This window comes from Pelmatolapia mariae, linkage group LG14, assembly GCF_036321145.2.
Source record: "Pelmatolapia mariae isolate MD_Pm_ZW linkage group LG14, Pm_UMD_F_2, whole genome shotgun sequence".
In the NCBI taxonomy this organism is placed as follows: domain Eukaryota; kingdom Metazoa; phylum Chordata; class Actinopteri; order Cichliformes; family Cichlidae; genus Pelmatolapia; species Pelmatolapia mariae.
In genome coordinates this window covers 6,622,449-6,647,214 of record NC_086239.1, presented here as the reverse complement: position 1 = coordinate 6,647,214, position 24,766 = coordinate 6,622,449, and the positions used below count along the sequence as shown (strand labels likewise).

General features: G+C 39.4%; 1 protein-coding gene across 1 annotated transcript in view; it reads left to right on the top strand.

The window, feature by feature from the left end:
- Nucleotides 1-24,766, top strand: part of zgc:153039 (uncharacterized protein LOC767698 homolog) — a 75,753-nt gene that overhangs the window by 10,108 nt on the left and 40,879 nt on the right. The window contains exon 7 of the mRNA XM_063493133.1: nt 19,436-19,593. Within this exon, the coding sequence (XP_063349203.1) occupies nt 19,436-19,593 (158 nt within the window). The remainder of the gene's footprint in view (nt 1-19,435; nt 19,594-24,766) is intronic.

Genomic DNA, 24,766 nt, shown 5'->3' with positions numbered 1-24,766 from the left:
GGAAAAAAGCCTGTGTGAATGGGAGACTGAGGTTTTTAGTATATAGTGCTTTGAGTTGTCAAGTAGAGTAGAAAAACACTATACAACAACCACTCTATCTACCATTAAAATGCTTTACCAGTAAACATGTGACAGTGTTTTTTCTTGTTCCCTGCATGTAATGACTAAGAATCTGTGGCAGGTACTTGTGATCAGTTAGGAACATTTAAAGACGTGTTTTAAATCAAAGTCAACTCTGTCCTGAGTAGTAACCACAAACAGTATAAAGAATGTTGGTGACGTTAGGAAATTGTTTGTGAAGCGTCGTCGCTTTTTGCAACCAGAGGCATTGCATTTTTAGTTTAGTAAATCCCATCAAGGCTCTGGTAAAGGAACCTCTCATTCATGTAGCTCTGTTGTCTTAAAATATTGGATCAGCAATTATCAGAGAGCTGTAAACACACAGCAACTTTACATTTTTCTCGACACTGGTGGCTTTGTATAAGAATGAATTAAGGTTGCATGAATACCAACAGCAGCAATACTATGGTACTAACCAGCATGGTGTTTTTTACCAGTTTCACACAGTGCCTCAATGCTCATCCCTAAGTGTAACAGCCCAGTGTTCACAGAGCCGTTCATATTGCTGAAATCTTTGAGTTCAAATGCAGTGCTGTAGTAGTGGACACAGCACATTTTCCCTTCAGCGATGAAATCCAATACTCATAAGGTGTCAGATAATGCAGACAGGGTTCATTTTCTGCTTCACCACGCAGAATTGGAGCATCAGAGGAGGCTGATTTCAAAACCATTCATTCCAGCGAGATGTTATCAATACCAGGTGTCAGTTAATCAAGCCAACCATTGTAATGGAAACACATTTGGGATTCTCATATCTTTTATATGTTGTTCAGTATGTTTGCTCTAGTGACTGATGTTACTATATGATGGCTCAAGCACAATTTTTTTTATAAAAGTAAAAGCATCATTAAATCCAGGTATGTTGTTAAGTGTGAAATGTTTTCATTTCATACTTAAGCTTAGATACATTAAGTTCTTGATGTAGCAATTGCCACTTGCTTTTCTCTGGTTATCTGTCCTTCATCTTCCTCACTCTAAATGTGTCGTTCTATCTGCCTTTTGCTGAAAGTCAGAGTTCAGAATTGATGCAGCTTTAAAGCAAATGTTGCCAAGGTGCTAAACTGACATGACAGGGCTATAAAAGAGCATCGGAGATCAATACCGCCATCATTTACCCTGCTGCAGCGCCCTCTCTGTATCTGCCTACCATACACATATACTTGGTGATAAGAAGTTTCTTAACACACTTTCTCTACATCTGCGCTGTTGAATGTGTTTTTCTAGAATCACAAATGTTCATATATCCTTTTCATGATGTAGCTATTTAAATGCACACATATTGTGTGTTGTATTATACCAAATTATAACAAAGGTAACCTTGTGTTTATCACTAGCGAAGGCCATTCTCACATGACTCGTATCGGGGATGAAAACGTGTATGTGGGTGGTGACGTATTCTATGATCTAAATGTGTATGTGTACACAGTAGGAATACACATTGATTGTATACTGAATGAACACTGAATACTAGCTGAAAGTAATAAAGAAATGAAACGGATAGCTCACTGAGTTTTTGTAAGTGGCTAATATTTAATAGGGAAGTAAGAAAACTGCTAATCCATTAGTGTACATCCTTTTTTTGTTTTTTTTCTTACTGCTTATCTGTTTCTGGGCTGTGGGGGCAACAGTATAAGGAGAGAGCCCAGACCTCCCTCTCCCCAGCCTACACCTGGAGCTCATAGAGTTACACTGAAACTGAAACTCTTAAACATGTCCCGGGGTTTCTTCGGGCATGTCCAACTGGGAGGACCCACCTAGGGGAACCCAGTTGGAAATGCCTTAAACACTTCCCTCAAGAGGAACCCAGGAGGTGTTCTGGTCCAATGCCTGAGCTATCCGAACTGACTCCTTTTGATGTGGAAGAGTGGTGATTTTACACTGACTAACTTGTACCCGAGTACTCTCAGAGTTGCCAATTCTCATTCCCGCCACTTCATTACAATGTAAAGTTTTTAGACTACTGTGGTAAATCTTAGAACGTGTGACGTAACCTGTGTAAGTGGCGATGTTAATTACCAAAACTAAAAGTGAAGACTAAATCCTCAAAATAATTAAATGTAAGTAAATTGTTAAAAGTTGTTTGCTTAATTGACAAACAGGTAGAGCAAGCTATAACTCTGATTAAAGGTAAAACGTTTAAAAAGGGTCATCGAAAACTTTTCAAACCATTAGCCAAAAGAAAATCAGTTATTCAATACAAAATAACTGATGTACAAAAAAACCTCCATGATGTTATAAAATGAATAAATATCAATTAAAACAATTAGGTTTGTATGAGTTGGTCACACAGGGCTGTCAGGTGTGTTCAAACCAAAATGTTGGTTACTCCTAACCTAGCCTTGTACAATGAACGATGGTTATCAGTCAGTGATGCACTTGTTTGCACTTGTTTGCACTTGTTTGCACTTGTTTGCACTTGTTCTTAGAAACCTGGTCATACGACTTATTTTTTCACTGTACAGAGGAAGTTCAAATGATTCCTATTAAAGGACAGTAAAAGGAACAGATGAGTGAGACAGAAAGTGAATCATCAACTTATTTGCAGAACCGTGCAATCTGTCCAACAAGGAAGGAGACATCGGCACACGTGGTGTAAGGTTGCGTACAGCAGGTTTCATGCCTGGTAAATCATTTCTTTTATTTTCGTTAGTTTGCTTAGGATCATTTGGTTTATTGAGGTTAATATGAAGTCATTTCCTAGAACCGCTGGTATTTCTGTTCCTCCTTGTGTAGTTCAGGTATCTGACTTTGAGATTTTTGACTTTAAATGTGTTTAATTGTGGAAAACATGGAAAAGGATGGTTGCTAATTTTAACTTTAAACCAGTTGCATACTTTGGCATGTTGGCTTTTCTCATCCTATTGAAAGAAGCAGGTTTTTTTCACGTTGTAGTCTTTTGCCTGTAAGAAGATAGCTGGAATTCACTGTTTGTACTTTCCACAATTTATGCAATAGTCTGTGCAATCTGTGGCGTGGGGTGGGGGAGTGAGTCACCAGACCAATGTTTTGTGCAAACTCTTAAGACTGTATTAATTTGCTCACTAGTTGCTACCATCAGCTAATTAGTGTGCTTGTGGTGGCAGGGGACACTGAACAGTCCATTTTAAGATTCAGCTTTCATTTTCTCATGGTGCAAACAGGAGCTTATAGGCATTACCTGCTTGTAAGTAGTGAGCTGCCTTGTACATCATCTCCCGCTTGCAGAAAAAACCCCCATTTATTTTAAACCTTCACTGCTATTTCTGCTACATTAAGCTGGCTCACTCCTTGAAAAATATTACCAACAATACCTGAAGTGCATCATAAAACTTTATTGAATTTCTGCAAGGAAATTGCTGGAAGACCCATATTTATCACACTGCGAGAATTCAAGTAACATCTATTTTTCAAGTGCAAATGGTTCCAGAAATGAGGAAAAAAAACTGCCATCCATTATGAATGCAGGTCTCATACACCTATTCAGAGTGTATACTTGGTGAAAACTACCCCCAGATGTTGTGATGTAACTACAATAACTATGTCTTCATTTTATGGTTTAAAAACAAAACAAAAACAAAACAGGCTGATTATTATCAAGATACCAAAAATCCTCACGAGTAATTATTCATGTCAAGTCAAAGTCAATTACACTTGTTTTTTGTCTGGCTAGCCAAATTGTCCTGATCTGAAATATATTTGCTTCAATTATCAAACACTTGATAACACTTTGTTAATAAATTATGACTTTTTAGTTGATTAAATTTGAGTTAATTGTTGCAGAAAAATTAAATAAAGTCTACTAATTGGTTAAAAATTGTTTTTTAATCTATGAACATTATCTGGATGGTTATTATGATGGTGCAGGTATTTATTAAACTTTGTAGATTGTCAATAGGTAGTTTAGCTTAGTGCATATATAGACCTCATTTGGATGGATAATGTAATGCTGGATCTCAGGGATGTCAGAGTAGAATTTGAATTTTTCTTTTACTCTTACTAGCTGTCCAGCTTGACTTATACTACAAAACTGCATATTTAAATTTATTAAAACATTGTGGCTTTGGTTAAAACATGATGACATAAATGTCACATGATGCTAAAGGAGACCTTCTGTATATCTCTGAGACGCCTGTGGCTTTGACTAAATAGTATTTGTCACCTTAAGATCTAGAACACGCTCACTAACTGATGATGTAACATTTATTCCAAAACAGCGATACCACTGCCAAAAGCACCATAAGCACTGACAAATGCTCTCAGCTAACATTTTATTAGGTACAACTTGCTAGTACCAAGTTGAACCCACTTTTGCCCTGAGAACTGTCTTAATTCTTCTTCGCATAAACTAAACAAGGTGGGGGAAGATTTTGGTTTATATTGACATAATAGCATCTCACAGTTACTGCAAATTTGTCGGCTCTTCATCTATGATGCCAGTCTCCCATTGTACCAGATTCCAAAGGTGTTCTACTGGATTGAGATCTGGTGACTATGGAGGCAATCTGAGTACAGTGAACTCATTGTCATGTCCGAGAAACCTGTTTGAGAACAGTCTTAGAAAATCAGTGTACTGTGGTCATAAAGTGATGGACATGATCAAAAACAATACTTGGTTTGCTTATGGTGTTTAAATAATTCTCACTGGGCACTGAAGGGCGCAAAAAGTGCAAAGAAAGTATGCCCCACATAATTAGACTATCACTACCAATTCAAGGATTCAAAGTGTTTATTGTCATATGTACAAAGAAAGCATTTCTCTGTGCAATGAAATTCTTTTTTTGCTGTCCACACACAGATGCCGGTTAATATATACAAATAGAAGAGATAAATGAAGACAAAAATTTAAGTTTGAAGTGGATGTGTGTGCAAAAGAGCTATTAGCTTAATATACTGGCTTAATATGCAAGATGACCTAATGTGCAAAAATTATTATTATTGTTAAAAATAGGTCAGCTGTTCAAGAGTCTGATAGCAGTGGGGAAGAAGGAGTTGTTGAGTTGAGATGTTCTAGATTTCACACTTCTGAGCCTTCGTCCCGAGGGCAAAAGACTGAACAGTCTATATTGGGGGCTGTGGAGTCTTTGAGGATGGAGGCAGCTCTCCTTTGGACTCTGTGATGGTAGATGCTCTGCAGAGAGGGCAGTGGAGTCCTGATGATCTTCTCCGCAGTTGTTATCATTCTCTGTAGGCGTTTGCGTACCATGCAGTGATGCAGCTGGTCAGTGTGCTCTCCACAATGCAGCTGTAGAACCTGTTGAATCTCAATTATTGATGCAATGCAGGATGGATTCATGCTTTGTGTGGTTTATGCTAAATTCTGAAACAGCATTTTGACTGTTGTAACAGAAATTGAGACTCATCAGACTCAGAGATCAAGACTATTGCCCCATTTTAGTGAATCTGTGCAAATTGTATTCTCTTTTTCTTGTTCTTAGCAACTGGAGTGGCACCTAGTGTGGTTGTCTGCTGCTGTAGATGATCTGCTTCAAGGTTCAACATGCTGAGCATTCAGAGATGCTCTTTTGTATACCTTGGTTGTAACAAGTGGTTATTTGAGCTACTGTTGACCCCCAGTCAGTTGAAAGTATTCTGGCCATTCTCCTTTGATCTCTAGCATCAACAAAGTCTTTTCACTCAGAGAAGTGCTGCTCACTGTCTGCCACCAACAGCTATGCCATGTTTAGTCTCTTAAATCACCGTTCTTCTCTATTCTAAAGAAACATCAGTAGGTCATCTTGGCCATGTCCACATGGCTAAATAGGCTGCAATGATTGACTGCAAGCTGATTAAATATCTGCCTTATCAAGCAGTTGAACAGGTGTACCTGATTATTGCTGGAGGTCACATTGGCAGATGGTTTGTATGCATGAAGTTTATGAGTTTAAAAACTACAAATTAAATAACTTCCACGTATTACTTTTAAAAAAGTGAGATAAATATTTAAAACTTGTATATCATACAACAATTTCACATCAAGAATCAACAACACAGCAAGCAGCAGCTGTCTGTGTAATGATACATGATTACACTCATGAATTGTGTGGGGAAAATTGACTGTTTAAATAAAGTCAACCCTTTTTATAATGTTAACATGAAACCAAATATGCAATAAAATAAATAATAATTCAAAATTTTTAATAAGAACTTTTTCAGGTTGAGATGCAGTAATTAAAATTGAAAAATGTCAATTTAAGGAAAACTCATAAATATTTCCAAGAATTAATTGTAGCTCTGTTTAGAAGTTATTTAGATCACTCATTGTTTATGGGTAATAGCTACAATAAAGGTGGGCTGAAACTGATTACTCTATGCTACCAGGGAGATGAAGGATGATGTTTGGCAGCAGATGAAATTGGCACTAATATGGCCAGGTTACTTTTCTTTGAAGTTCTCCAATGTCTGTCCATAAAAGCAAAAACAGAGCACCCTCTGCCTGCTGTTCCACGAGTTGTCCAAAGTGTGGCAGTGACGCTCTCTCTACAAACTGCAGCTCTTCTTTGAAAGATTTCGACTGACAGACCAGCCTTTACACAAAGCTCTTCTTCTAAATTGCTACCCTCTGCAAATTGTAGCTCTCCATCATAGCTTTTAAAAGCAAAGCAGTTAAGATTGTGAGTATTTAAAAGTAAATGTTAGGGAGGTGAGAGAAGGGCTGTTGAAAATGCTTCTTGATAGCTGCCTACCTGAGTCTGTGTGTGTGCCGCTCTTGCAGCATCTCTCTTGTCTTAGGTGTGAGCGATCGTCAGCGTGTGCTCATTATAACGAGGGATAAGATCATTCACCGTGGCGCTGACAGCTTCAGATGGTTCAGGCTCGGTTTTAACATGAACTAATGTATGATGTGCTTCAGCTAGCTGAACTTTTCTGTTATGAGCTGTAGGTGGAGGGCTCACAGATTTTTTTTTCTTTTTTTCCTTCCTGTAATTTCCTAGCAGTGTGATCAGTCACTTCCATGCAGAGAAAGTAACTGAGTTGGATTTTTATTTTAAGTATAAATCAGAATGGACTTTTGAAGTTTGATGGATTCAGTTATTATAGTTTAGCAATGCCACATCATTATAAAATATTTCAAAATATAAAAAAGTGCGAAGGCCTTCACTGAAAGATTGACTTTGCATATGTACTTTTTTAAGAGCACATTTTGTCCTTTGCAGCTATTAGCACTGCAAAGAAAATGAAGCCTATTTGGATGGAAAAACTGTCCAACTGGTTTCCAGGTCACCATTAATCGAGCGGCTGCATTTTATTTTGTCTGTTTTGAGATTATCGCTGATGACATGCCACTATGGTAAGAGGGGCTGCAGATGATGGCGATGTAGTCTGAGGGGATAGGAGATAAAGGGGAATCTATTAACCTCATGTGACCAGCCAGCCAGCCATGACAGATTGCCCTGTCGCTACTTTATCAAGCTCTTTTGGTAATGTGTGTGTGGATAATGAAATGCATGACAACTCAATGTGCTTTTCCAAGCTGATGATGATGGTTATTATTATTATTGTTATTATTATTATTATTATTATTGGTCTGAGTCTTAACAGGTTAAAGTGATCTAGTCGGGGTTTCTGTCTTTGCTTGATTGACGTCTTTGTGTTTGTGTGAGCGCACACACGTGTTTCCCTCAGCACAGTGCATCAGTGACCTGTGAGCTAATCCGCCCTATGCTATAGAAGCTTTTGTATTAATAACCGACTTGATAATTATATTAATTTGAATCTGCTGGGCCTCCTTTTGTGGTGCTATCTCTGACATGCAGCTTTGTAAATGCATGCGCAATCCGTACACCCCCTGAAGTGCCTCTCCCTCTCATCTAGCTCCTCTGTTGTCCCCTCTACTCTCTCGCTCACACACACGCTCACACACACAGTGTCTAATTCCCCCCACTTTTCTAGAAAACACATCTTTCTTCACAGAGCTTAACACTTTTTTCCATTGGCTATTCTTCCAAACACTTCACTGTATGTCTGCGGTCTCTTGTCTTCTCCCACGCACTGCCAATTTCCATTCTACTGCCTTCCTATCCTATATTTTAACCATCCCTCCCCTAGCTCGGATTACCTTTCATGCTTTTGTTTACTTTTTTAATTATTCAATGTCATCTCCTCTGTTGCTTCTGCACCTTCTGTGTAGATCAACTCCCACAACTCAACTTTTTTGTTTTTTAAGAATTGAGGGTTTTTTACTGTCTCCCACTAAATGACTGTGGCCTAAGGGTGGGCCACAAGCTATTAAGATAGAGTTTGCAAAAGCAAGTGTGACTGATCAGAGAATTACACAGCTCTCTATTTGAATATTGGCACCCAAGCAAACCAGCATGCTACACATGCAATTTCAAATTCGTGCTTAAAGCCAGCACGTGTAGGATTTCAGAGTTTCGGCTTAGGTGTCCCACAGTGGAAGTATCAAGAAGACAGACACGATTTAGCCAAGGTACTCAGAGTGGTCAAGCAGAATTTCTGTTTTACATAAGGCGCATTGTAAGTTGTCTAAATAGTCGCTTTTGGATTGTGTCATGACATGGGGAGGGGATATCATGAAATGGCATTTCAGGCAGGTGCATGAGGCCTATCCAATCAGAAGAAGTTGGCTTAAAGGGAGGGGATTTATTTAAGTGGATGAACTGAGGGGCTGCACACAGTATTACTGTAGGATTAACAAAGTAACTCTAAATTATTCAAGCATGCTCATTTAGAGTCCAAGATCACACATATAGAGATGGAAACAGAACTGAGGGAGCTCAAACTAACCTAATCAAATGAGAAAGTGGGGAACATAGAGGTCTAGTCTTACCAAATAGGACATGATGCATGTTATGGTACATAGAGAAAATCATGCCTTTGAACTTCAAAACACCTAAAAACCAAAAAAAGAGAGGTACATTTATAGAACTGTAAAGACAGTATGATGTTGGCATATGCATTTATGGCACACTGAAAGTCCAAAATGGAAAGCTACAGAAGAATTTCATCTGATCTGACTCTTGATTGCGGTTTCTTTTTTCCAGCTTTGGGCAAAACAGTCACTTTTTAATATTTAAAAAAAGATACAAAGTCTCTGTAGTAAATATCAGTCATTTAGCTAATGGTAAGGTTTTTTTTGTTTTGTTTTTTAATGTTTGCCAAAATATCTGAGCTGTCTTGTATCTCATTCTGTTGATGCAAAAGTAAAAAGACTAGAAACTGGAATATAAAACCATTAAAGACCACAAAAACTACACTTATACTTCCTAGGCCCCCTCTTTGTGGCGGCGTTGCAAAGCTAAAGTATACATGAGCTTACATATGCTTATTTCTGTAGTCTATTAACTTCTTGTGTGATGATTCTTGTGCTTGTTCCCTTTGCTCTCTGGCCTTCTCTTCCTCTTTGTCCAGTGTGTAGTCACTTCCTTTTGCTCTTATCCTCACTCACCTCCTTCTCCCCATCCCTTTCTCCTGGTGCTATCACCCCACAGCAGCATTCTTGGCTTCCATTTCCAGTTTCTCTCTCCTCCCTGTCTATCATTCATTCATCCGTCCACACAGCTGCACTCCCTCCTTTTGTTAGTCACCTCCTATCTCTCTGCCGCAGAGATTCCAGTCACTTTCGCCCACTCTCTCTTCTTTTTCTCGCTGCCGTCCCAGTTTTTGAGGAGGTGGGAGCTCGGGGTAACAATGGCGGCGGCACAGGCCAAGTTTTCGACAACATGTCCTCTCGGGATAAAAAGCTACAGCAATGGGAAGGAGAGACACAGGAGTAAAGGGCTTTAGACAGTAGAGAGAAAGGGAGGATTTGGGTCACAGAGAGGTGTGGACACTGGGCTTTTCATTTAAAATGGTTTGGCAGGCATATGTGTTGTCCGTGATGGATATGAGGAAGCTCATTATAATTGATGGATACCTCACCTGTCGTCTGTGGGATGCACTAAACTTGAATTATAAATAATAATAATAATAATAGTTTTCTTTTACTTACACCATGGTACAAGTACAGAGGTGAAATATGGACTTTTATGCTAATATAGGATTTTATCTCATCTACTCAAAGTCCATATTTCACCTCTGTAACTTGTACCTTGCTGCAAGTAAAAGAACATTTTCACTCCGATAAACTGTTTAAGCTCATTTGTGATAATAAAAACAATAGAGCTGTTCTGGAGCTTCCAGGGTTTGTTTGAAATTGTATCTGTAAATTTCTGCTCATATTAGATTTCATAATGAAAAGAAAAAGAACTGATTTCTTTATTTTTAACTAAATTTCTATAGGCCATTGTATTGACTTTTTGAAGCTATTACAAGCAGCCCGGCTTAAAAATTGTTACCAACATGTAAACAGCAAAAGCTGCAGTTCCTCAAGTGGCCCCTTGAGGTTAGCTCCCAAAGTGAGTCTCATTAACATAGATTCCCATTTGAACTGCACAACTTTATAGTAGAAACAAGTCTGGTATGAATTCCAGTTTTGGTTAGGGCCAGGGTAGGCCAGCTAGGGTTCCCTAGAAGTCATAAGGTTAACAAGGTTAACCTTGAGTGAAAAGTTGCTGCCAACATAGGTAGCTAAATGAAATGGCTGTCTGTTAGGTGTCACCTTAGTTAATTTGAAAAAACTGGACCTCAATACCATGTTTGTGGTGTGTGGCGTTTTAATGCAAATGTCTGATGAATGAATTGGCTGTTTGTGTGATTAATTGTACTAAATGTATATATAACCATGCAAAAAGTTGTTTGCTTCTGTTATTTTGATGTATTCCTAAAATAGTAACACTGTCAGCTCTCTGTGTCTAGGCATTTCACTCATATAGTCACTGGATGCACCCTTTACTCAAGCTTACTGGCATGATTAGAAGCTACCAAGCTGATCGCTCAGTCCTCTTGTCCATAAATGGTTACTTCTGGCCCCCCAAAAAGATGTAGATGGCAATGCCCAAAATTTTAAATTCAAGGCCACTAATTTGCCTTCATTGGTGGGGAACAGCAAAGTTTTGCTGTGGTGTAACCACATCACAAACTGTTCAGTGAGTTTATTTAATGCACATCACTTCAAAATGTTAATTATTCACTGGAGTCTTTTGCAATCCTAAGAAAAAGGCTTTCCCCTCACCATGAACCCCACATCAGTCATGCTTTGTTAAAAGCATCAGTTGCAAATGATCGAGTAATAAAAACAAGACGCTGGAAATTGGAAGTTGGTGCAAAGAATGACTGAATGAAAAAAAACCTGAAAATTGGAAATGGAAAATGAAGAGCTGCTGCAAAAACAAGATGACAATGTTGGAGGGGAAAGGATTTGATAAACATTTTATAAAAGAAGATGACGGTTCCTGAAAAGGCTAAGATGTGCCGAGAACGTGTGAAGGGTTGGGAAGAAAGGGAAGGCAGGCGACTGAGGAATTGATAAGGAAAAAAGCGATGGAGGTTGTGTGTGTGTGTGTGTTTGTGCACGCAGAGGCCTTGTTAGATATTGATCCCATTTAATAATCCTTAACCACAGTCTACTCCCCTGCGGGCACTTAACCATCCTCCCCATCTCTTGCTGACTCTTACGGCCCCTCTCTTCCTCCCTTTATACTTTGTGTTCCTCTCCTTCTCCTCGGCTGTTGCTTTGTCTCTGTGCATCTCTTTCTCACTCCTCGTGTCTCTTGGCTGTGCTGTAAAAGTACATTTAAGGTCAAGATGAAGGGAGGTTGAAGACCAACAGTAAATCCCATCTGTAAACGGTAATATTTTAATAGAAAGTCAGGGTTAAAAATGGCAGTACATGTGGAGTTTGAAAGAAGTAATTATTTAGATGTTACTGCTGTTGAATGAAGGATGCTAGAAATTAAAAATCAGGATTTCTCCATTGCTCCTGCTAATCAGTCTCTCATGTAGGTTTTGCTTTGTTGAATGCAACAATTAACTTAATTTTGTTCCTGACTGAAGTGAAAGATGTTGTGCAACACATGTGCTTAAAGGTCCACTGAAATAGCGACTTGAAGTTCATGGAAAAAGGTGGATCATCAGTAATGAGCTCAAGCTGCACAAGTCCAAGTAACATAAAAGTCTGACACCTTACTAGGTCATGTGGAGAAACCTAACAATTTTCTCCTTGGGCAACATTTGGCAAGACTGGAGAGGGAAAAACTTCTTTTAACAGAATGCTCATCTGACAGAACCAAGCCAGGGTGGCTGCTGACCCAGAGCAGTCGGGTCCCCTAGGTTAACTGCTTTGAGGATGAAGAAGGAATGAGCCGCTGACTCACAATCTGCTCTTTTTCTGTACTTCTGTACTTACAAGTCGCTTCTGCTGAAGTGTCTTAGCTGAGTGAAACACTCCAAATTGTTCACTTCTGGGGACATTACCATCAGAAATGAAAGCAAGTCATTGGGTCCCAAATTCCTGAAATGGCAGGAGTGTATGAAGACATGGCAGTGTCATGTGGGCAGAATTTGAAGGTTGGAAAACAAAAATAAGTAGCTAAGATGTTAAAAACAGTACAAAAGTGAAATGATTGTCTGGGGAATAAGGTTAGACATAGCCGTTGTACTTGAAGAGTTTCATATCCACTTTAAAGGTGTTTTTGACAGTGCAGGTCTTGGAATTTGTTTTTGCCTGAAAACAAATTAAATTAAATGTCTTTCTGAAATCTAAAGGAATAAATAATCATCACCTATTGTCTTTAATTAAAAGTCTTAGCACTACATACCACCGTCTCTGTTGCAAACTAAGAGAAGTGAATCTCTCTCCATCAATGTTACAGTGAGATTCTACAGTGATGTGCAAAAGTCTTGAACCGCTCCTTGTTTCTTTATATTTTGCTTCCAGAGATCCAAAGGAAAGGAGTAAACTGCACCAGTGTTGCAGCTACACATAAAACACAACTTGGCAAAGAACCCATTTAAAATAGGCGTGTTAGGCATGTTGTTACTAGCCCCTTTTTTGGAAAGAACACACCCATGTAATTTCCTCCCGTTTCTTTACTTGAATCTGTGAAAACTGCCAAAGATAAGAATTTTAAAGGGTATCCTGAAGTGCTATTAGCCCAAAATTTGTCATATCTCAGCACAGTGTGCAGTGTGTCCTTGAAACATTTGGGGAAACTGAACAGGTGGAGGACACTTAAGGCTGATCAGAAATGGTCTCAGTGGAAGAGCTGCAGTAAAGAAGTCATTCTTGCGGAAGAGAAACAAGAACAGGTTGATGTATGCCAAGTTATACAAGAACGGGACTCCATCACTGATGAATCCAAATTTGAAACTTTTGCTGCACATAATAGTTAGTTTCTACAGCCATCTTAAAAACATGGTGGAGGCTCTGCCATATTTTGAATCCTGCATTTTCAGCCAAAATTGATGCAACTGTGAATGTGGAAAAAAAAGAGTACCCTCAGACTTTAATGCACCCTGCAATGCGATCCAGAAAACATCTGATTGTCAACGGCTTCATTTTTTCCACTTGACAATGATCACAAACACAGTTCCAATACAATAAAAGCACACCTGGATAGAAAAACACACAATTGAACACTATCAGCCATGGACTGGCCTCCCCAGAGCCGAGACCTCAACATCATTGAAGCAGTGTGAGATCTTGTTTACAGAAAATATGACTGTGTTGGTTTTAGTCATTCAGGTCATGGTAGGCTTCCATGTCTGTTAAGATATGGTAGTCTTAATAAGCCATCACCGAACAGACGTGTTGACACCAGTTAGCACCAGGTCCAGGTTATTCTTGCTCTGGACACGGAGTAAGTGCAGCTGCTTTTTGGGCCTTTTTCCCAGGGCATTTGTGTTGTGGTTCCAGGTGAGGTCAGCAGAGATGTGGGGACAGATTTCACTCATTCTCCATTTCTAGTGAGAGAAGAGTGGACCTCTGTGTGCTTGCTGAAGTCCATTATGAGTTCATTTGTTATAAGCACATTCAGGTTATTTTCTGAGCACCAGCGGGACAAGTTCTCTACCTGTCTCAGTTCCATCAGAGACGAGCTCAACCATGGTGGTGTCATTGGCATACTTGAACGCAGCCACTTTGTGGATCCGGTGCTGAGTGACAGTGGTGGGGAGAGGTGGGGGCTGAGTTGGAGTGATTGAGGCTGGTTGGCTATGTTTTTGATCCAGGAGCAGGTGTCAGAGGGGACCTGAAGGTGTTTCAGTTTGGTGGTGAGGAAGTCTGGACACTGAGCTAGTCCACAAAGAGCATTCTTGAATCACTTTTTTACACTGGGCCATATAGGTTTAGTGTTATCTTTGTCTAATATTTAAATGTGTTTGATGATGTGAAACATTTAAGTGTGACAAACACAAAAAAAGAGGAAATCAGGAAGGGGGCCACCACTTTTTTACACCACTGTACTGTGCCAACTATACCTACTTCCCATTTCCCTAGCAGAACTTAAATAAGTTAGTGGTGAATCAAGATTTTTTTTCACAGTACTGTGTATATTTTTTCTAATGCACCATCTTTGAATCTTATAGTGAGTGGAATGATTGACTTACAGGACCGTCATAGCTATATTTTAGAAAAGCAAATGGCCACATAATGGTGCAATGAGCATAAAAGTGATGTTAGCCATAAGCTAAAGCCATCTCAGTAACCAACTCTGATTTCATCTGAGTATGTATTGAACATTCTCAGGGATCATTAAACTAGATGATCCTCAGTGGTTACATTACTCCTGATGAGCGGTGACCTCGGCCTCTGACAGCAGCATACACAGCATTTGTGATAGCGATGCCGCACTCATGTCATAATGCACCGTAACACACACACATGTACCCGCTCCTCATGTCAACTCATAATTTATCATCCCATTTGAAAAATCTCAGATAATTAATCCATAATGTTAGACTAAAGCGCTGGTGAATTATCAGGAGCACAACACGTGAAATGATGGATTAAAAGATGAATGTGCATGAATACACAAATGAGGGCATGAATAAAAAATGGTAAACAAATAAGCTGAAGGATGGAGCGGACTGGGAGGAGCGAGAACAATCGACCAGCAATCTCTGTGGGCTCCTTTTAGTCATCGAGCTTTGTTTCCTCCTCTTTTCTAAATGAGTTCCTTTAATCTGTCACTCGCTCCCTTGTGCTTTTGTTCTCCTCTTTATTTCAGTGGCAGAGCTCATTTCAGCAGGGTGATCTGATCAATAATTACTATACAGGCTACACACACAACAGTCACACAAAGATATACATATATAGTACTCCATAGGTAGCGAATACACAGCCTCAAAAGTAGTACAGACTTATTTATCCATCCATTGTCTATGCTAACCAGCACCCCCACCCATTCTAGGCCCCCACTGATCATATGTAGGCAGTTTATTAAAACTAAATTTTAACTGCATTAAATTAAATATGATTTTTATACTTGTCTATGGTGATCCTTGACTATAGCTATTTCTTTCATTGTTTTCACATTGATGGGATTTTTTTTGTCCAATTTGAACCAAATTCTTCACTACTTTTCTCCTTCCGTAACTTATAGTTATGTTCATAGTGACTTTATACTACTCTTTTTTTTCTTTACTCCTGCTGTGCTTGATTGCACTTGAAAATAAATCCACCATCACAGGTAGAGTCAGGCTGGCTGATGATGTAATGATTCAGCTTTTCAGGTGGCAAACTTCTTATAAATTTGATTCTGCTGTGATTCACACAGCAGTGTTGTGCTACTGGTCCTTAATTAACCGTTGAGGTGTGGAAGTAAGAAGTCAGAATTGATTGCCGGAGGTTTCTTCCCATTATTTCCTCTTACTGTCGCCAACACGCTTGCTCATAGAGGGTCAGCTGATGGTTGCTTTTTTTTCTGTGTTATTGTAACGTCTTTATCTTACATCATAAAGTGCCTTGAGGTAACTGTTGTTGTGATTTGATGCTATATAAATAAAACTAAATAATATAAAACAAACATATTTGTAGTAAACTGTCAAACACAATGGAAAACTATCCAGTGTGTACCCACTGTCTGTGCTTCTCATGGCTGCTTTTTCCTAATTAGATGCTATCTTTGTGTCTCTTTTGCATCATGGCATCTTTTTGGGGGACTGCATGCATGCTAGATGAATTCTCCCAGTCAGTTTTTCTCAGCAGCTAGAGAACTTTGTGTGCAAACACTAGTGATCAACCATAAATTCTATTTAAGCAGTTCTAGATGCAGCAAACGGATGTAGGGCGTCAGGTTTTGTGGTCCCTGGATCTCATCTCTAGTTTTGGCAGGTGATGTGGCTCTGTTCGTTTACCCTGTAACTTGCACTGGGGTGGTTGGTCAGGGACCCTAAGCATGAACTTTATTAAGAACAAGTTATCATACTCCATCTTTCCTGTCCAGTCATCTGTTAATGATAGTGATGTAGGTAGTCAAAAGGTAGAATATGTTAACAAGCCCAGCTCCACCCTTCAAAACGTAGCTGGTGTCTAGTTTTCCACTTCTGTCCTGCTGAAACATTCTGTCCCAGGACTATCCTGCTGCCAAGGTCGTAGTGCTTAACAACTACACCAAATTGCTGTCTTCCCCATGCATAAAAGTATGAATGCAAAATGCATTTGCTGCCGTTCTATTATGAACCAACTCACCCTCCCACACACACGCACGTGTGCGCGCACACACACACACACACACACACACAAACACCCCATTTGTCATCACTGTCATTTCACTGTGGCTTTGTTTTTAGGAGTCAGTTTGGAAATGTCAACCTTTTTTGAGATTTATTTTGTTGCTGCCACATGTCAGAGAAATTAATAATCAGTCTATAAGTTCTGACCCAAATCATCAGTCACCTGTGTTACACATGAACATGCATACACACACAAACACACACACACACGTGCCCACACATTATTTCCTCATCATGCATGCATCTTTTTCTGTGAAAAGTACACGTGCACATTTGTGTATCAGCCCAATGAACTTTTTTCCCGTTTTTCCTGTGTTATGAAAATGTCATGGAGTCTGATTAAAGCAATGGTTCATCAACTTTTCACTGCTGTGTTCACCCCACACCACATACAAACACAACCACACACAAACACACACACACGCGTGCGCGCCAAATCAACAAAGTAGTTGGCATTTCCTAATTTCGAGGGTGATGTTAACTTCACTGCAGAACCTTTTGTTTAGTTGATTTGTGGTAATGCAAAAAAACCTGCGCGTGTGCGTGCACTGACTACGTCTCAGGCTCCATGTGAAATAATAGTGTTCTCAGGTCTGTGGATGGAGTGAACAATACTTAATAGGGCCATGATAATAAGTATTAAAATCAGCGGACCTGAAAGAAAACGTGATGGGACACTTAATTAGGAGAGAAAGATGGAGAAAAACAGATAGCGGACAGTGGTACATGTAGATATAAAATGAAGATGACTGAGCAAGAGAAGCAAGAAAAACCTCTTGAATGGGTTTAAAAACACCATGATGAAAGAGATAGAGGGGAATAGATGGACTGTGTGTGTGTGTGTGTGTGTGTGTGTGTGTGTGTATTAAGTTACAAAGAGAGACTGAGATGGATCAGGAAAAAGAGAGAAATACTTTGCACTCTAATTCTCATCTCTCTAGCTGTGTTGTATTGAAAAGAGGTGGGGGGCTGGCCGTAATCATGCGCTCCCTGCTGATTTTTTTTTGTACTCTCTGATCTCTCTTTCTCCATGTCTAGAGCACAATCTTGTACGCACACACAAACACACGGTGTAGTGGGCCCACTATTTCAGGATCTCATCATTAGGCACCCTGGCATTGTAATCATCACCTCCTCTTCAATCTTTTTCTTTTTCATTGGACATCAGCGCATTTTGCACAAACAAGTTTGAAATGATAAATAACCCTTTGAATTACTTGATTTAGAGCTCCTGATATAAACAGAATACGATTAAAATGAAAGTCTCTGGGTTGATGGAAGATCATTCTTTTTTCGTACTAGGTTGTAGCAGGTTACCATTTTGTCTTCACACCAAAAGTCAGTGCAGGTCTGTTACAGGGCATCAAAATCATTTGAGATAAATAGTGAATTGGAGAGCAATATCTGGCCCTGTATGATTAACATCAGGGCTGTAACAGTTCTCCAAAATTGTGAGTTGATTTACACCTTGATTTTTGAAGTAAAGTTCTGATTCATACTTGGATTTTTCTTCAGCATCGATGAATATCAGAAAACATGAAAAAAAATGACCACGGGTCAGTTCGCCTGATTGCCCATTATAAATACCATAACACATAAATTAGCAAACAGATAAAACTGGCTAATAATCTCTGTTGGGGTGGGTTCTGTTACTTGGTTATCATCGTATACCAAGATGGAATTGTGTTAGGATTTTGCTGACATTTGTGTTACTATTTCAGAACTTGTAACTGACAAAAATCGTTTTAAAGGTGTTAAGGTTATGTTAAAGTTTCAATTCTGATATAAAAATTCTAATTTTGTCACAGCTGTTTAGTGAGGCAGCTAGGTTTTTTTTTTCAAATATTTGCAATTGAGCTATAAAAACAATGGGACAAGTATTTAAAGCTACATTTTGTAATTACTCTTTGTAGAATTCCACAAAAGCTTTCACCACCAGAGGGAGGCATTTTACTGGTTGGTGTGTTGAATTGTTTGTCTGATGTGTACTGCTTCCTAACCTTTGGTATTTCCTTTTAACCCTTTTAGTTAACCTTTATAGGACCTATAGTTCAACTGAAGTGTGTTCTAAATGAAGTTGTGCCTACAAATGTTATAATGTCTTTCATTTCAGTGTTTTGCAGAGACGTGTCAATTACCAAGTGTATTTATCCAAAAATAGCAGCTCTGTTGTGTTGTCAGACTTTATTGTGGTGCAGATGTTCTGTCATTTGTTTAGGCGACAAACATAATGAGGAGTATCTGATGCATAATTATGCAGCTGTGGTATATTTATGTAGTGTCAGAGATGTACCAAAAGCTGTCTGGAACTTGTTCATTAAAGAGTTCACAACTACAGAAAAGCAACAGCAAGTGGATATTTCACACACACAGTTTTCCTAGGACCAAGTTGTACTAAGATATATTCTGTTAATCTGAAAAGTTGGGAAAATTTCTGACAACGGTTTTGAAATTCCATGATGTTCCTGTCGACTTCTTTCCTAGTTTGTTAAATGGGAGGGGAAAATCATTCTAATTAATCAGCAACTCTAAAACATAGAAAGCACTAAGAAAGGAGTCAAAACTGAGCACAATCTTTTTTTTTTCCCAAAAACTGTGCTTGAAAATGTTCAAGAAATCCTCAAGTTATCAACTTATCAACAGTGTTCAGTGCCATAAACCTCTCCCTAAAATTCCAGTGCTTTATTAAAGTACTTGTCCTATATAGTTTAATATTCACTCTGGTTCCTCCTATCTGTCAATTTTATTCTCCAAACCGTTGCAGCCTTCTCCTTCAGAGGGATTACAGTTTCCTGAGAGACATCAATGTTTGGCACCCCTTCGTCCTCATCGGAGTTTATTCCTCCACGCTGTCTGCTGCCATGAGCAACCTCATCGGGGCCTCACGCGTCCTCTATGCCATGGCAAAGGATGACCTGTTTGGTAGGTGGCTCTATGTTTTTTGTTTTTTTGTTTTTTTTCCAAGGGACGCAAAATTTCGACTGAAACCATTGTTCGATTTTTTTTTAAATCGCGTTACTGACATTTCAGTGTTTAAAATATGCCAGGAACACAGATGTGATTTGTTATATGAAAATGCCACTGACAACAGAGAAAACATTGGTGTCTGTTTCAATGTGGCTGCCAGACAATCAACTGTATACCTACAGCTGCAGAGAGATAAACACTCTTTAAAAATCTTAAAATGATATCATTTAATCCTGACTGTAAAATTTATATTGCTTATAATAATAGCAGCAAGGCGATAAGATGGATTATAGTTGATGCAGGTGAAATAATCATCAATATCATCAGCTTTAATAACTAGAGCCATAATTACCCTTTTAGCTGGAGTATTTTTAAAGCCTTATATAATCTGTTATTTTCATAGTATTTGTTAAAAATATATAAAGTATTTTATATATCCTGATTTCTTTTTTTTTTTGCATATTTGCCACCCGTTTCAGATCATCAAAAAAAGTCATATTAGATAACTTGAGTAAATTAAAAAATGTAGTTTTTAATGATGATTTCATGTATTAAGTGGAAAAAAACTATAGAAACCCAATTGTCCCTTTGAAGAAAAAAACAATCATCAGTCATGAATGAAGTGTGATTAACCACAGTGTTTTGAAAGCAGAGTTGTTTCACTAACCACACTCATGCCTGATTACTGCCAGAAAATCATTTAAATAAAACCTATGTGACAAAATGAATTTGAATAAAAGAGCTCAAAAAGCAAACACATCATGACATGATCTAACGAAACAGCTGAGAAACACAGTCATCGATCATTCTCGAAAGGGTTACAAAGCCATTTCTAAGGATAGGTACTCCAGCGAGTACCAAAAATGAACACAAGGGCTCGTCTCATATTAGGCAAAAACATCTTGTTGATCCTCAGTGCTATGATGACATGGAACTATTTGGAAGGTTTGAGTCCTGTTACATCTGACATAAAACTAACACAGCATTTCATAGAAAGAACATCACACTAGCACTCACACATGTTAGTTGGTAGTGTGATGGTCTTGGACTGTTTTGGTGCTTTAGGACCTTACTTATGAAACTGTGAGTTCTGCTCTCTGCCAGAAAATCAGGAAGGGGACAAATACTTTTGGCAGCACTGTAGTACATGTTAGAACATAAGGTTCAGGAGACTGTTTTTTTTTTTATTCCTTCTTGATATATTTTTTTTTCCAATTTAAATGAGTTTACTCATATTTCCCCCTAATATGTATTCCTAATAACATTAAATTTACTCCTACAGCAAGGGGGGGTGTCAGTGTGGTCCTCTACATGAGGCTCATCTGGTAGATGCCTGTGGAATATTCTTAACACGTTCACATTCACCTGCCCCAAGTAGAGGAGTTTAAGTATCTCGGGTTCTTGTTCATGAGTGACGGGAGAAGGGAGCGGGAGATCGACAGACTGATTGGTGCTGTGGCTGCAGCGATGCGGATGCTGTACTGGTCTGTTGTGGTGAAGAGAGAGCTGAGTGTAGAAGTGAAGCTGTCAATTTACCGGTCAATCTACGTCCCTGCCCTCACCTATGGTCACGAGCTGTGGGTAGTGACCGAAAGAACAAGATCGCGGATACAAGTGGCAGAAATGAGCTTCCTCCGAAGGGTGGCTGGCCTCTCCCTTAGAGATGGGGTGAGAAGTTCAGCAATCCGGGAGAGGCTCAGAGTAGAGCCGCTGCTCCTCCACATCGAAAGGAGCCAGTTGAGGTGGTTTGGGCATCTGACAAGGATGCCTCCTAGGTGAGGAGGCAGTGCTATGTGAGATGCCTCCTCACCTCCGGTGTTCCAGGCATGTCCCAGCGGAAGGAGGCACCAGGGCAGACCCAGGACACGCTGGAGAGATTGTATCTCTTGGCTGGCCTGGGAACGCCTCTGGGTATTCCTGAAAGCATTAAATTTATTCCCACAGCAGGGGGGTGTCAGTGTGGTCCTCTACATGAGGCTCATCTGGTAGATGCCCGTGGAATATTGTTAACACGTTCACATTAGGCTCAAGACAAATCAGACCCAAGAATTACAATGTTAGAACTGCTTACTGCCTTGAAAGTATAAGAAAAAGTCTTTGGTAGTGTTTCTAAGTTATTGTAGAGCTGTGGTCACTCTAATTTTTTGAGCTGATTGTAACCTACAGCAAATACTTTACCTCACTGTCATCTGACAAAATTATACACCTTTGTTAAACATGATGGCTGTGTGGTAGTGACTCAAAGTTAGAAGCAACACAACGTCTGTCAGTCTTTTCTGCTAGGTTGTTATTTGAGGAAAAAGTTGCTAAAGAAATAAGAAAAGTAACTAAATGTTGAACTAAGTTTGCAACAGTGAGGTAAACTGAAGCTCTGATCTCAGTCACACAAGCTGTGACAGTTTCTATGCAAAATTTGAAAAAACAAAAAGTGCACTCTGTAATCGCCAGGCTTGTGTCTGATTTTTATATCTGCACCATCATCTGACAAAGACATCACACACATAGTTAAATATAATAGATTTGCTGGGATTTCAGTTATATGTACAGAGATCAATGGGAGAGAATGTTAGAAACAAAATTGTTACTTTGTTCTCATGTACACCTCCAGAGAGTGAACAGTGGGAGCAAGTGATCTGTTACAGAGCAGTGCTGACTATAGATTACATAGTATTGGAGTCAAATTGTTAAATGTTGTCATTGTGTTACTTAAATTTGTAAGTCTTAGTTCAAGCAGCATGATCAAAGACATTCCTTTGTCTCTGACCACCTCTCCAACCAGTTTGTTGGTGGGGGAGGCTGTAGTGTTTTATTATAGGGACATCCTATCTGAAGGTTCTGTTTTCTTGGTTAGTAAGCTTCCTGCTTTTATGACCCTTTTGGTGAGCAGGAGGTCACACAAATGCACCCGCAAACACAAACACTCACATGCATACACACACACATACACAAACATACAGATGCTCGCACACACATACACACATAGTACCTTATCTTTTGTAACCATAGGGGGGTTTACAATGGGAGGTGCTTGTGTGTACTGTAACTGTTTTCAATAAAAGGCGGCAAGGAAGGCTTTTTATTTGATGCTGGCTAGGAGACAGGTGAGGAGCGTTCAGCCTCAAGAGCCTGGTTCCGACCAGTCTCCCTTGCTAGCAAGTAAAAGCTGTTCGTCTTGTAATAATAATGTGTATGTGTTAGTCCCCGTAGGGAAATTACTCCTCTGCATTTAACCCATTCACCCAGTGAAGCAGTGGGCAGCCACCAATGCAGCGCCCGGGGAGCAGTGTGTAGGGACGGTACCTTGCTCAGGGGTACTTCAGGGTAGCTTCAGTGGAGTCGAACCCACAACCTTCCGATCATGGGGCAACCACTCTACCTACTGAGCTATCCCTGTTTCGTTGCTTGTCATTAACGGGAATAAGTTTCTAAACCAGCGAGGCCTGTGGAAGTGCAGACCCAACACATAGCTGTGTTTACATTTTCACATTTAAAAAAAGAGTGTGTAACAGAATTGTAAAGACTTAAAGTATGTGATCATCTACAGTTTGTTGTATCATCAAAAGATTCAGGTATCTGAAGAAATCTCTGTGTGCAAGGGATAAGGCTGAAAATAAGGCTGTGATCTTCAGGCCTTCAGGCAGCTCAGCATTAAAAACTGTCATGATTGTGTCATGGAAATCAGTGAATGAACCCATTTTCTGGGATCATAGTTCACCATGCCATCCACAAATGCCGGTTGAAGCTCTTTGACAGAGGTCCCCAACCTTTTTTGCGCCATGGACCGGTTTATGTCCGACAATATTTTCACGGACCGGTGTCGCGGATAAATACAACAAAATAAAACCAGTACCGGTACCAAAGAAATAAGATTTATTCATAACACACGGGAAAAGACCCAGGGAAACCGAGTTAACGATAAAAACGATTTAAAAAAATAACTCTAAAAACTGATAAAAATCCTGAAAACCATAAATTTCACACCCGAGCCTCAACTCTTGTGGTATCAAATGACTCACGGACCGATACCGGTCCGTGACCCGGGGGTTGGGGACTGCTGCTCTTTGATACAAAGTAGTCATATTTCAACATGATGCAGAAACACTGCTATCTTCTCTGAGCCAAAGTTCATTTAAAATTAACTGCGGAAAACTGTTCTGTGGTCAGATGAAGCAGAATTTTAAATTCTCTCTAAGAAACTTGGATTCTTCATCATCCGAACTAAAAAGGAACGGGACAAGCTGGTTTATTATCAGTAAAACCTGCATCTCTGATGGTATGGAGATGTATCAGTGCCTGTGGAATTGGCAGCTTGCATATCTGGAAAGGCTCCATCAATACTTAGAGGTATACACAGGTTTCAGAGCAACTTATACTCCCTTCGAACAGTGAAGGCCTTGCATGTTTTAGCAAGACCAAGTTAAACCACATAGTGCATCTTTTACAACAGCATGGCTTTGTAGTAGAACAGTGCAGCCGCCTGCCTGCAGTCCAGACCTTTCACCAGCGAAACAGAAAAGAAAACACAGAAACAAAGAAAATATGACCCAGGCAGCTAGAACCCTCTATCAGATCAGAATGGGACAACACTCCTCTTCCCAATCCAGATGTTCACAGGCTGTTGTTTAAAGCAGATGGGATGCTACACAGTGTAAACATGGAGCTGTCCCAATGTTTTTTTTTCTCGCTGCCAGAAAGTTTCAAAATGAGCAACATGAAATAGTAAAAAGACTCAGCGTAAACATTTGATATACTTGTGTGTTTTATTGTGAATAAAATGTGTTTTTGAGATTTTCAAATTACTACTTCCTGTTTCTTATTTAAATTTTACACAGATTAAAAGAAAAACACTTTGTTTGTACCTTCACCATGACAGGAAATCCAAAAAGCAGTCCTAATATCCAGCAGAAACTTTTTGTCATGTGTGTAGGTCCATGTGTAGGCGGGTGGTGTATTTCAGGGATCAGTGGTGCTTATTTCTTTTCTTAAAAAAAAAAAAAAAAAACTGAACACAAACCCTCTGAGTCAAAGCCATTCCCATATCAAGCGAGTGCAGCGTTTGTGTGATTTCAATCACTTCTCTGTGTGAGTCGACGCTGCCTGCTGCTTTGTCGTTATTAATGACTCTGAG